The sequence below is a fragment of the Aedes aegypti genome, chromosome 3 (genome assembly GCF_002204515.2).
Source record: "Aedes aegypti strain LVP_AGWG chromosome 3, AaegL5.0 Primary Assembly, whole genome shotgun sequence".
In the NCBI taxonomy this organism is placed as follows: Eukaryota; Metazoa; Arthropoda; class Insecta; order Diptera; family Culicidae; genus Aedes; species Aedes aegypti.
In genome coordinates this window covers 106692378-106706054 of record NC_035109.1, presented here as the reverse complement: position 1 = coordinate 106706054, position 13677 = coordinate 106692378, and the positions used below count along the sequence as shown (strand labels likewise).

Below are 13677 nucleotides of genomic sequence, written 5' to 3'. Positions count from 1 at the left end.
GTGGATTGTTTATCGTGCCAGTAAAGAAAAATACCTATCCCCAACGGTAAACACGCGAGAAAAATGGATTTTATCATCGCTCTCTCGTTGGGGCTCTCGCTCGCTGCTTCCATTTATCAGACTTGTTACACCTTGCGATACAATGACGATCGTGGACCGCAACAGATGGGATGTTTTTCTTTGCTTGCTTTGATCGTGCTTCATTCTCAAATGAGAGCGAATTCTGCAACGCCTGATGAGAATACAATTTTTCAAACCATTTTCAAAAATATTAAAAAAGTTTCAAAAGTCATGAAAATCTTTTCTTATATGCGTGTTATGAGTCAAGGTTTGAGCCAAAAATAAAATCATTTTGATTCCGAGCTACGCCTTGTCTAAAGGCGGGGTTGAGTATCAGAGGGTTGAAGTATATATTCAAACATGAGTGTTGTAACATAAAATGGTGTTGGTTCAAAAATCCATATGGGACAGTTATACCTTTTTGAGCAGTAATACATTTTTAAGAACACCTGACCTGTTAAATTTTCTGAATAACATGTTTTAACATTCTTGAAAAAATCAAACTTAAAATTTTCTAGAGCAAATAATTACAAATTTACTAAAGGCAAATGCAAGGGCTATAAATTACAATAATTCTTAGATAAACTCTTGATGGAATCTCTGGGAAACTCATATCACATGTGCCAAAGAAAATCTTTGGGGAATCTCGTGAAACTATTGAAAATATTTAAGTAATGAAAAGGAATTGCTGGAAGTATTTATGACATGACGAATGCCGAATGATTTTTTGAAATCAGAAAATATAATGTTTTTTTTTTTTCATTTGATTTGAAACAATTAGAACGGTTACTCGTAGTATGAAAAGGGGACGAGTTTAAATTACCTGCTACGATATCGGCATAGGAGTTTCCACGGGTAAATCCATTCGAAATTAAAAGATTCAAACGGCTACCCGGCGGAAGCAAATTAGCTTGTGAATGAGCATGATGATGGGTATGATTCTTAAGCAAGCGATGGTTAACTGAAAAATGAGCATTGCTGGAGATTCTTCCTTGGAGAATTCCAGAAACGAAAAACGTTACCGTTCATCTGCCTAGTACTTCTACGCGAAAGCCAAACCCAAGAGTTAGACTTATGCCCCGCAATTTGCGCATTCAAACTTTTTGGTATCTTCCTTCACATGACAAGACGTTCCTAGCGTGAGAAGATGTATCATGTTTTAATCATCCATGCGGCAATGTTTGGTACGACGACCCTGCTTTTGGCACCTGCGGCACTGAGTGGGGTTCTGGAAATTTCCTCCAGGTTTCTGGAAATGTTACCATGTTACACGGACATCGAACATAAGTCTCGCTTTTTCTAAAGCTTTTATATTATAAAGTGAACTAAATAATATTCTTGAGAAAGCCCTTTCATAAGAATGCCAGATTTACTTGGACTAGGGAAATTCAAATAAATCATTTATTCCATTTTTGATTGCTTCAGGTGACTTATAGTCACTTGAGAGACCTTTCAAGATGAGTTTGAACAAAAGTTCAGTTTTGTCGTCACAAGGAAGAACATTGTGCTTCTTCACTTCAAGATGTTTGAGAAGAAGTTCGCAATCTGTAAGAAGTTTCCGGCAAAACGCGACAGTCTCCTTTCTTTGCGATTTGGAAGGAGACCTTGATTCCCCCAATGGAGTTCAAGATCTCCTGCCTAAATCCCCCAAATTCGGAACAACTGGCCATGATAGGCGGCACTCTTTGCTTCCTCACTTAAATCAAAGAGCCTGGGCTAGAGATTGCTTCGATTTGGTGTTCGGAAAATTTGTCTAGAGCATCGAACTGATTGCTCATTTCGATGCAATCATCAACATTATCCATTTCACCCTTGGAAGAAAGTTCGCATTGCGGAGAAACGTCCTTTCTTCCATTCTTGACACGTTTAGTGACAGTTTTAAATCCCACTTTTTTGGAAGGTAGTTGTGAATTCAGAGATTCACCCTTCCTTTTGTTTGAAGTTGCAACCATGTTTAGTGAATACACGAAAGAAGATGTGACCTCCTAAGAGGTTTTTTCCCAAGACGGTGTCCAAGAAGGATTACCACCGCTAGCTTTCGCCAACGGGTACAGCGAAATATCGAAGGCACGGATCCACACAAGGATCGTAAAGGGATCAATAGTAGAAAAAATAGTACTGAAAAGTCCTGGTTTTTGTAACACTGAGCAGTTCTGTTTTATTGCTCTAGGTAATTTTAAAATCTTCCGAGAGCAGAGAAAATTTGTGTACGCACAGCACGAGGGTACGATGCGCACTAATTACGAGTCGTTTCGGGTCCATACTTTCCCACTGTGCGCTGTCTGAGCGAAGCCGATAGCAGAATCGCTGGAATCCCGCGGGGCTTTCGTCTGTAATCTGTCGAACGGCAGTGCCCAGTCAGTCAGTCAGTCAGTCGTTATTTCACATGTAGCTTCGAACGGACGTAATTTCGCATACAGTCGCGAAGTGCGCGCGCGAGAATAAGTAATCTGAACTCTGAAGAGAATAATAAGCCAAAGCCATAGACGTGGCCCGAAGACCTATTGATTCACGCAGTCAGTCACGGTGCGGTGCAGTGTTCCATATCGTTGCCGCTCTAGAAAAGCGATGCCCCCGGTGGTTGTCGAGTGACACAGACACGTCAATTACAGTTGCACGAGCGCAGGCAAAAATTTTCCTGTAAGTGGAACGAAACTCCGTGCCTCTAGAGATCTTAGAAAGTGGACCTTCAACGAGAAGCTTGAACCCAATCAACCCCCATTTAGACGGGGGCTAAATTTTCTCAATCATTGTGAAACTACAATAACTAGCGCTAGAAGAGCTAGCACGTGGAGCTTTCGTCCGGAATCATGTGACAAAAGGAAACTGCTTGCGCAAATAAACACCCTAACAGCGCAGTGTTCTATTACCCAATCAAGTGTCGCTGATCAGTGCCCAGTAAGGTGGCCCGTTTTTATATGGGAAAAATCCAACTGTAAAAATCGTATGTTACATTCCACAAAATTGTTTAATTGGACCTCCAGAAGCTACTGTGAAAGTTCGAGCGGAATCCGTCAACTCTTCTCCAACTTCTCCTCCATACAAACTTCAAAAGTTGAAGGATTCTACCTCAAACTTTCACAGTAGCTTTTGGGGGTCCAAACAAACAAATTTGAGGGATGTAACTTTCAAGATTTCATAGTTTGATCATTATGGGCCACCCTAGTCCACACAGTTTGTGTGCCTGGAAGTCATTCCTCTAGGTTACTACTAGAAGCGCGGGTTGATTAGGGGTGACTGTAGAACAGGAAAACTTGGAAGGCCGCCGCTCGCTGCTAACGAACAAGTGATGCTGTGCTGGCGCGTGATTTCCTCAATCCCAGAAGTGAACAATCAAACGCGCCTAGGTTCTAAATCAGCTCTAATTGTAACATTCCTTTGACGTTATGACGCGTTATTCGCTGATGAATGGTGGTGCATGGAAACAGAGCACGCGGCTCGGTGTGATATAGACACGATGCGATGCGACGATGGTTGTTTTGTGGGATTGCAATGTCCCAACGTCATCCAGGGGAGGGGAAATTTGCGAATTTGTAAAAGTGATAAGATAAAATTTGCACCTTGGCTTGGTAGTATTTCAACTTGCTCGATGATTATTGCTGTTATGACATTCGGGATCAGGGCTTATCAGCTGAGTGGATCGTCGAATGGTTATAAGGGGGATTGCGGGAATATTGAAAGCTACTATGTAGAAAACAAGGCGGCTTGTTTTCTAGTAATTGTCGAAGTTCGCAGGACGATTTATATAAAAAACATTCGATTTATTAATGATACTGAACACAAATGATTATTTAGTACTTACTTCTTTTGAGCTGAAAACCAATCTGATCCAATCTGATATCTTTTTAATAATGCAAAGCTTCATTTATTCATTAGTTTGTTTCAGTAAACGACTTACACATTTGACAGTTTCATTCAAATCAATTATTATTATTATTATACTTTATTAGAGACACTATCATTTTTGAATTCGTGTCTGATTCTATTTAAAGGTTTTTCTTATTTATCCATTTGTTTAGGGTCAGTTAATGGTTGATTACGATTACAATTATGGGCCCATCAAAATTACTGAAAGTTCGTGAATGTCTGTTGAACTTCATGTCGAAGGCTTCCTCTGTTCCTCTAATGCACCAAGGCAAGAATTGCAGTTGTTTCACTGCCCAAGTTGTCCTGTAAACTCTGTAAGGTGGAGTGTGATCTCAACTGTTGTAGGAAGTGTCAATCTTGTCTAAGAGCTAGAGGTTGGACTCAAATTTCAGTCTCATGTAACGGACATGAACGAGACAATCCTAGAACTATCTCCTACGAATTTGTGCGAATTGCTCAAAACTTATTTTAAAACAGAAGTATTTTATAGATAATTTTCTAGGTAGACATTGAGAGCACTGATATCAGAGTCCTTGATAAAGCTTTTGAAGATAACTTTGATAAAATTACTAGATTATCTAGAAAAATCCATCCAAAAGTTTCTTGCTAAAAATTGGAACAAAATCTCGGCAGGGATTCTTCAATGAACTCCAGAAAGAACGCTTATTGCTGATAGAAACGATGCAGGAGCACCTAAACGAGATGCAGACAAGTTTTTTTGAAGGATTCGTGGGTAAGCTCGTAAATAAACTTTGTGAGAAATCTGTGAAGAAGCACAAGGAGCATAGAGAACAAAATATAGTGTTCGTAATCATTTGTCCGGTCGAATTAACTATATTTTTAGGTTGTTTTTGAGCTAACTATAAATAATGTTGATTTCACAATATATTGTTCAAAATAACTATACCGTATAGTTGGTAACGATTTTATTTTTTATTGAATTTACAAACATCAAACGTCAAAATTTAACTATATTTTAGTTGACTCAAAGTAAATTTAGTTTTATCAACATATCCAAAAAGATTCGTAGCTTGAAAAAAAAAACAATTGGAAAAATCAAAACAAAGTGTGCGTCGGCAAACCTAGACATTATACGCTGAGAGAGACTCGCGAAGAGGAAAAATATCAACGTCATATGCAGCCCAGATTTCCCTCTCACGAAACGTCAAATGCAGCCCACCGTTTTTATGGCTGAAAAAGTGAAAAGTATTGTGTTCAAAGTAAACTGTTATTAAAAATCTCAGTCGGCGGAGTAGTTTTTTCAAAAGTTGCTGATAAATCTAAGCAGAAGATTAATTATTTCTAATGTCTGCTACGTTTGCTGGCATGAAATTTCACTCAAACTGCTATTTATGATTCGATGTGATGCAAACTCAATCATTTTTTGCTGAGAGGTTCATGTGAGGATTTGAACAGCATGCGCATAATTGGTATAAACACAAAGTGGAATAAGAAAAAAACTCAGCAATCACAGAAAAAGAGGACCGTCTTCGCGAGTCTCGTCTCAGATTATACGTGGTCTGGAACATTTGAAAAGGTGGCAGACCTGTACACCCGCCTGAAACGCGAGGCAGCAAAAGTTAGACTGGTGGTGAATGCGGCCAAGACAAAGTACATGCTAGCTGGTGGGGCCGAGCGCGACAGGTCTCGCCTAGGTAGCAGTGTTACGATAGACGGGGATACTTTCGAGGTGGTCGACGAGTTCGTCTACCTTGGATCCTTGCTGACGGCTGACAATAAGGTTAGCCGCGAAATACGGAGGCGCATCATCAGTGGAAGTCGGGCCTACTATGGCCTCCAGAAGAAGCTGCGGTCAAAAAAGATTCACCCCCGCACCAAATGTACCATGTACAAAACGCTCATAAGGCCGGTAGTCCTCTACGGGCATGAAACGTGGACGATGCTCGAGGAGGACCTGCAAGCACTTGGAGTCTTCGAACGTCGGGTGCTTAGGACGATCTTCGGCGGTGTGCAGGAGAACGGTGTGTGGCGGCGAAGGGTGAACCACGAGCTCGCCCAACTCTACGGCGAACCCAGTATCCAGAAGGTGGCCAAAGCTGGAAGGATACGATGGGCAGGGCATGTTGCAAGAATGCCGGACAGCAACCCTGCAAAGATGGTATTCGCTTCGGATCCGGTTGGTACAAGAAGGCGTCGAGCGCAGCGAGCTAGGTGGGCGGATCAAGTGCGAATCGATTTGGCGAGCGTGGGGCATAACCAAGGATGGAGAGATGCGGCCACGAACCGAGTATTGTGGCGTGAAATTGTTGATTCAGTGTTATCTGTGTAGATGTTAACTAAATAAATGAATGAAAACGTGGTCTCCTGCGTGAGTGCCGGTCATCTTATTACCTAGGGGAATTCGGGGTAAAACCGACACCCTAAGCTTATTGATAAAATTTGTGTACTTTCGTTTGTTAAACGAACCTAAAATTGTTGTAGAATCACAAATTGGTTATTAATCTATCAATCTTTGCGATCGCTGGATGATATATTAAGGTTATATAGTGATTTAAATCAAATTGAAATTTCATTATTTTTAGGTGAGCCAATTGAGAGTGCGGGTAAGATCGACACCCTGTTGGGGTAAAACCGACACATCCACTTTGAGTAGAATTTATACGTTGTGAACATCACCATCACATTGCATATTTAAAAGAATGCTTTAAACATGACTTTCGATATTTATGAACCCTTCTTTTAAAGGATTATTAACATATTACGTAAATTATTGAGGAGAGGCCAAAGTTCCACTAAATATATGTGAAAAATGCAAATGTCCCATGCTAAGATTATAAAGTTGGGGTGAATACACATGGATATTTTTAATTTGTGTTCATGGATTGCTTATGAAGATGAAGATGTAGCGAATGATTGTGAAAATAAACACTGTTTTATTTAAACAAAACAGAAAAGTGTAATTATTTTCAGATTATAAAAACTGTCGAACTCCATGGGTTGTAAATAAACAATAAGATTAATTTATGTGAAAATATTTCAAATTCTATGTGAAAATAATTCAAATTCTTCATTTTAAATGAGAAAAATTTCTTCAAGCTTTATCAAATAAGTTCAAACGTGATAACATAGAAATATGTTTTTTAAATACTTAATGATAGCTTGTGGCAAGTTATATAGTGTCATATTTCACATGTTAACAAGTTCGCCATTCGTGAACTTCACTGGGATTCGAAAATTAAGACTCACATAAACTGCAGAGATAGTCTTTGGATTAGAAAGATACTCTAAAGTTAGATTATGAAGCAAAGAAAGGTGTCGATTTTACCCCAAATGAAAGTGTCGATCTTACCCCGAGTAAACATTCATTTTTCAATAGCGTTTTCAGCTGTTGAAAAACCAAAAATTAATTTCTCCTTCATGTTGTATCAACGTAATAATAGTAAATGATGATGTAGACGCAGAACAAATAATGATATTTTAAAAATTTCACATGCGAAATTGTTAAAGAAAAATAGCGAAATATTGCAACTGCTGTTGCTTCTATGTTATCCAATATGATTTGTTGTTTATTTTGGTAGTTTATTGGTAGCGTTAGTTGTAATGTCATTTGAAACACAACATTTCACAAGTTAAAATATAGCGTAGTGAAAACTGCATGAAAATCTGCTCAAAACATGAAAAATCAAAGGGTGTCGAGCTTACCCACAGTGTCGGTTTTACCCTGATTTCCCCTACACTATTCGTCTCAAGTTAGAATGAGTAAATTTTTGTGCATTAATTGAAGTCAAAAGATGTAAATGTTTTCGGACATTGATAATTTTTTAGATTATAGTTGAACTAAGTACAATTGGATAGCTGAAGCAATGAATTGTGTCAATTTGATTTGACGGTAAACTTAGTGTTGGAGTAAGTAGTTTTTCTTTCGAAACAAGTGCAGTTAGTGATACAAATAATTTAGCTGTATCGATCCAAGGAGTGTGGATTCGATTCCCGCTTCAACGCGGAAATCTTCTTGTAACGAACGTATTACGACTATGCCTTTGGGCATCCATCTGTTGTGTAGTAGTGTGTTACTTCCTTTAAATGACAAAACGTCCACTGGAAGAACATGTCGGTGGCTTATAACTAAAAATCTAAAGATCTAGATTTCCTAAAAACTAAAGAACTTTAAAAACAAATTCCGAGAGGGGATTCTTACAGGAGTTTTTCGAAAACATCTGTTATACAAAGTTTAGCAAGTTTTGTTTACATGTTTTTAATTATGAATCGTGGTTTACGGCTAACCAGCCGAGTGGAAGTTTAACAACTACCGAAAAGCTAAACATTACATATAATTTGCAATTGGATTAGATGGACAAATTGATGTGAAGATTTGCGAAAAAGTTACACGTCTTCTCAGTGAGAATCGAACTCACGACTCCCCGAAGTTTTGTTTGTATTAAGGCTACAGAATTCCAGTTAGCTAAGGTTCTTTGATGGTAATTACGATAGACTGTTGCAATTGCCATAGATAATGAGCCCATCAAAATAACGAAAAGAATGTGAATTCCTATGGCACCTCATATTCGAGGTTGATTTTGATGCAGATCTGAGAGAATATGCAGGTTCATTTGATGCAGATCTGAGTGTAAAGGGATACTGAGGCATGGATTGCAGTAAGTGAAGCAATCCAAGATGTCTTTAGTGAAAAAACTCTTTAACTTTTTTAGAGTTACCATCGATTAAAATCAACGGGGCATTAATTCCGTAGATTTGACTTACATGATTAACGAATTATTATCTTATTTCTTATATGCAAAAATTATGCAGTCAATCATCATATTGAAACTATAACACTGATGGTCAATCTTCAAACCAAACAGTGAAATCCAATCATTTACTTTCGGTATCTGAGTTAATTGCCTGATGGATTGAATTTCAGTTGTTAGATTGTCGAGATCTTAATTTTGTGGAAATTGAACCTAACTTTTGAAATCTTGTCTCCGAAAGATTCCAGGAGTAAGGTACAATTTCCGTCGAAAACTAAAACTAATAAATTCCACACGCTGGCTAGGGTTTCAATGCTAGTAATGGACCCCTTAATAGCTGAAATTCATTCTCGACGCTTTTTTCAGACGGATATACGTTTTGTGAAGTTTATCAACAAGTTCAATACCTTTACTTCATAGTACATTTGGAAAACTGTTGTCCAAATGCCTATTATGGACCCTCCCGGGGTCCATAATTAGAATGTTTACAAATTTGACGTTTCCTAGAGGACTCATGGACGAAGAAGTTAACCTGAATTCGATTTCAGCTCAATAATCACATGGTCGTCTTTCGAAAGAATGATCTCTCTGGCGGTAAAGTGACAACAGCTTCTCGAGTGTAACGGGGTCGTGCAAAAAGGCTTCTCTTTCATTCGATTTAGTGACTTCAACTGCAGCCTCAGCAAATGATCTGACTTCGGCATACGATCTTGCTGCATGGCTCCGATAAGAAACGATGGGGTAGCTGTTATTCCTGGAGAAGGAAGCGTTCTTGAATTTCCATATCATTTCCATTTCGAAACACCCTAGGTACAAATGTGGACCTTAGTCCAGAACCATCACCGAATTCGAAATGTTCAATGCATGATACAAAATTATAACTTGTTTGTGATTTTTCTTGTCAATTTCATCAAAATCGATCGAACGATTGCGAAGTTACAGAATTTTGAAACTCCGATGTCGACACACATCTTGTCTAAATCTATAACTTTGCTGCATTTCCATGGAGCCATTCTTTCAATTTTCTGAGTTATTACAATTTTGCATGGACATATCGAAAGTTGCAAAAGCAGTCTAAATTTCGTATTTGTGAAATGCATTCTAAATTTTCTAAAGGCTGGCAAAAGAATTCAAATTGTAGTCCAACAAACAAGTCTGGATCATTTTACATAAAGCCATTTAGCTACTGTATTTTGTTTTTTAAAAGATTTGAGCATGTTTAAAAAAATGTTTTGAGTGTCTTTTTGATTTAGCTGATATGGGGTAACATTGATCACCTATGTAAACAACGTTCGGTAATGTTGAAAATGACGTTACTTACTAAAATCATGGCTCCTGAAGCCGAATATGAAAGCCAAACGCTTACAAGTCATTTCCTTTTTGAGTTATTTTAAAATTAAAAACTCCTCAAAACACGGAATACGCCTAAAGGTAGGCAATTGCCTAAGGGAATTCTACATTCCTAACAGTAATTCGTTAATGTTGCCTAATTGAGCATACTTATCAAAGTTTTGACAACGGAATCGTTTTCGGCGATGCCATTTTTAGTGGGAACCGCATTTCCCTTTCTCATATCGTTTGCAGAATTTATGTGAGACATGAATCTTCGGTAGTGTCATCCTAAACCATTGAAATCATTGTTTCGAAAAGTTGACAAATTTACGCATAAGGTGAACACAATTTTTGCAAAAATCTTCACTTTCATTAGCTTCATTAGGCTGAAGAAGTCTGTAAGTCGCAGACGAAATAGGCCTATCTGTCAAGATAAGCAACACATATTAGAGTTTAAAGGTATTTGCTCACCTTAGTGATTTTAGTATTTTATTTTTTGCAAAAAGTGAAGTGTTAAAGTTCATTTGTAGTTTTAAACATACTCTAATAATCCCTCCCAAAGTTTAATATAAAAAGTGTAGACTCCTTAACCATTCAAAAATCAATCCACATTAAAATATTTCAAATAACATAATTTTGAAAGTTTTACAGAAATAGGAGACTTTTTTGAAGTCAAAATTAAAAAAAAAATCATTGTAAAAATATCAGCGCGCTGCGGACACCTCTGGAAGACGAAGATCCTGGTTCAATTTTTTAAACTTAAATATGTTCAACAGAGAGATTTTTAGAGATTTAAAAACTTTTTGTTTTCCTTTTAATATTCTAAAAAAAATCAGGTTTTTCATAAACTTTGAACCTTTGAATGAGTCAAAGTCAATTTTATTATACTCCTTATGCCATGGAAATGGATAAACGCAGAAACATTTTACATGATTTCAATGATTGACTTTCCTAGAACAAAGTTGCAAGAGCAAAGTATTAAACATCAGCAGGAATAAAAATTATAACATGCGGGCCGCATCACATTAATATTCAAAATCCATTCGCGGGCCGCACAAAACCTTCTCAAGGGCCGCATGCGGCCCGCGGGCCGCAGTTTGGTGACCACTGGTATATATCACGAGCTATAGGCGGCAGTACTTGTTTTAAAAATATAATGTTGGTAACATTTGCATATTCAAACGAAATATTGAAGAAATATTAAAAAAAAATGATCAATGTTATTCCGAATTACGGTATGTCAAATGACCGTAGTACAAACGACCTTATGATAAATGATCAACCCCTTCAACAAACATGTAACCCTTTTGTGGAAATTACGTTTTATTCTTAATAAATCTGTCTTATTTGTCCTCTACGAAATTGATCTAATCCTCCCTTTTTTCTCCATCTACCATCCCGCAGGTCACCGCTGAAGCCACAACGTGAGCCAGTAAACGAACAAGCAAAATTGTGGTGCAACCAAAATATTGCGTCGTAGTTTTGCGTTCGTTATCACACATTCTCCCTCGTGTTATCATATTATCCAGAGCGGGGAGACCAGCCTCCTGACCAAGTAGACTCCACATCAGCAAAACTGGCGTCCACGGCAGCAGTATCGATGCAAGAGGAGCAGCAGCAGGAGCAACAACCGGCTGTAACAAACGGCGGTAGAATGTCTCGAAAGCGACCACGCGACGCGACAGTCCCCCTGCTGGGACGATCAGAAGAATCCATCTCGATTGAAATTCCGTCGGATGAACCACAATCAGAGCAACAACAACAACCCACAACAAATGGCACCAATAATAATGGCACTACTCCAAGCAACAGCGCGACACAGAAACGTTTCAGCAGCATCCGCATCGACGACGATGGAATGGAGACGGGCAGCGGTGATAACTTTTGGCCGCCCAATCAGGAAAGCTTCCGGAACGGACACGTGAGCTTCGGTAAGTGTTACGGATTTATTGGGATTTGGCTAGGCGTGCAATGTTTGACCCATTAGGCATCACTCGATTGTGTGCCTCTTATTTAGTTTCAATGGATTTGTTCTATTTGTTAATTTCGGTTTTTGTTTATGTCCTTCTCCCCCAGACACTCCATCGTCTTCGTCATCGAAACCGATGACAGGGCCCACAGTGTCACTTTCCAACTATTCCAAACAGTTGGGAAGTGGAGTTGAACACAGCCCACCAGTTGTAAGTACTTCCTTCCCTTTTTCTCCTCTATTGCTCACTAGCAACCAACAAAGCTAGAAATTTCCATTAGGAGAATGTATCTAAGTGAATTACTGCGTTGCAAAATTGAATTTCCTTGCTTGAGTGGTGCAATAAGGATTGTATTGAAAAGTGATTAGCAAAATATTCAACTGTCCCATAAAAGGGAGATTAGTAGTTATCATCGTTTTATGTGTTTCAGTGCTGTGTTTATACCTTATTAACAATAGCACGGTGTTATTTTTCCATTATTTATCATTATCTTTGAAAGCCTTTCAAAATAATTACAATGTACCTTTAACAAAATAAACATCTCAAAATGTAAAAAATAACAAAAACTATGCAGGATCCTCCATAATTTATAGAGTTTTCAAAAGCATTTTTTTCGTTTTAAATCAACAAAGTTCAAATGAGAATGTGTTCATTATACCGTTTTGATTAATATTCCGAACACTAAAAGCTCGCAGTGAATTTGATCGCATATAATGCGCATGAATCAGCCGACATTTGTATCTCTCTGCAAGATCGAATTGTGAATTATTGATTGTGGTAATAGAAACAATGTTTTATGCCTTTACTATTATTTTAAGCCCAAAGTATCGAACAACATTTTGCATCAAATGCCGAACAATATGCTTTATTAAATTTATAGATTGGAGAACGGTTATCTTGGATGATCCTAATTACTTCTCGATACAGTCTTTAAGTGAATGACTCAACTTCTGGAATAATGCGGAAGATTTCCGCAATTATATATCTTGAGTTTGTCCTCAACTTGCCTAGAAGGACAATTTCGATTGCATTCCTTTTCCAACACATACTCGTGGCTGTTCACGTGTTTCCAGTTTCACATTCGTAAGCCATAGCTTCGCAAGAGCTCCACTAATAGGTTGTCACTCAACAATGATTAGAATTAATTTGAGTATGTCTGGCCATCTTTCTCGTACGATGAAGCCACGTGTCATTGCTCTGTATACTAGTAATAGGCAAACACAAACGGATGATGTTTTCCCTGGAACCGATGAGTGTCTGCTTATCGAATCATTCAGAGCGCAAAATGTTTACGGGGAGCTTTGATAACGCCCGAAATTTTTGACCTTGGGCTGCCTCCGTCCGTCCAAAATATTTCGTTCTCTCTCTCATGACTCAAGAAATTCTTTCCAAATTGGAACTTCCGTCCGTCACATCACGCCACCCCGGCCTTGATGTGACGTAACCCAAGATGGGGTTGGTTTACAGCAGCACATATTTACGCTTTTCATAATTCATGAGTTTCTATTTTTCGAACCGTGCGATAAGATTATCGCGTTTCTCTCCCTTACGTTGTGTGGGGCGTAGGGCGCTTGAGGTTCTGGGAATAATCGTATTTTGATGGATGATTCACGTGCTTTTGCTTCTACGACGAAAGGAAATATACGATTTTGACACACGATACGGATTAATGGTAAAGCTACTTGCTAAGCTGGGACCGTTGTGAAACACTGTTTGGTAGCGATTTCGAGTTTGGATAG

At 38.4% G+C, this 13677-nt stretch overlaps 1 protein-coding gene across 2 annotated transcripts in view; it reads left to right on the top strand.

Moving 5' to 3' along the window:
• Window positions 1-13677, top strand: part of LOC5575011 (choline-phosphate cytidylyltransferase B) — a 106012-nt gene that overhangs the window by 31964 nt on the left and 60371 nt on the right. Inside the window, exons 1-3 of one of the 2 annotated variants that reach the window (XM_021852568.1) lie at window positions 2422-2700; window positions 11373-11899; window positions 12045-12148. In XM_021852568.1, the coding sequence (XP_021708260.1) occupies window positions 11569-11899; window positions 12045-12148 (435 nt within the window). In that variant the 5' untranslated portion in view covers window positions 2422-2700; window positions 11373-11568. Of the gene's footprint in view, window positions 1-2421; window positions 2701-11372; window positions 11900-12044; window positions 12149-13677 lie in introns of those variants that run through there. The other variant, XM_021852569.1, reaches the window with a different exon arrangement.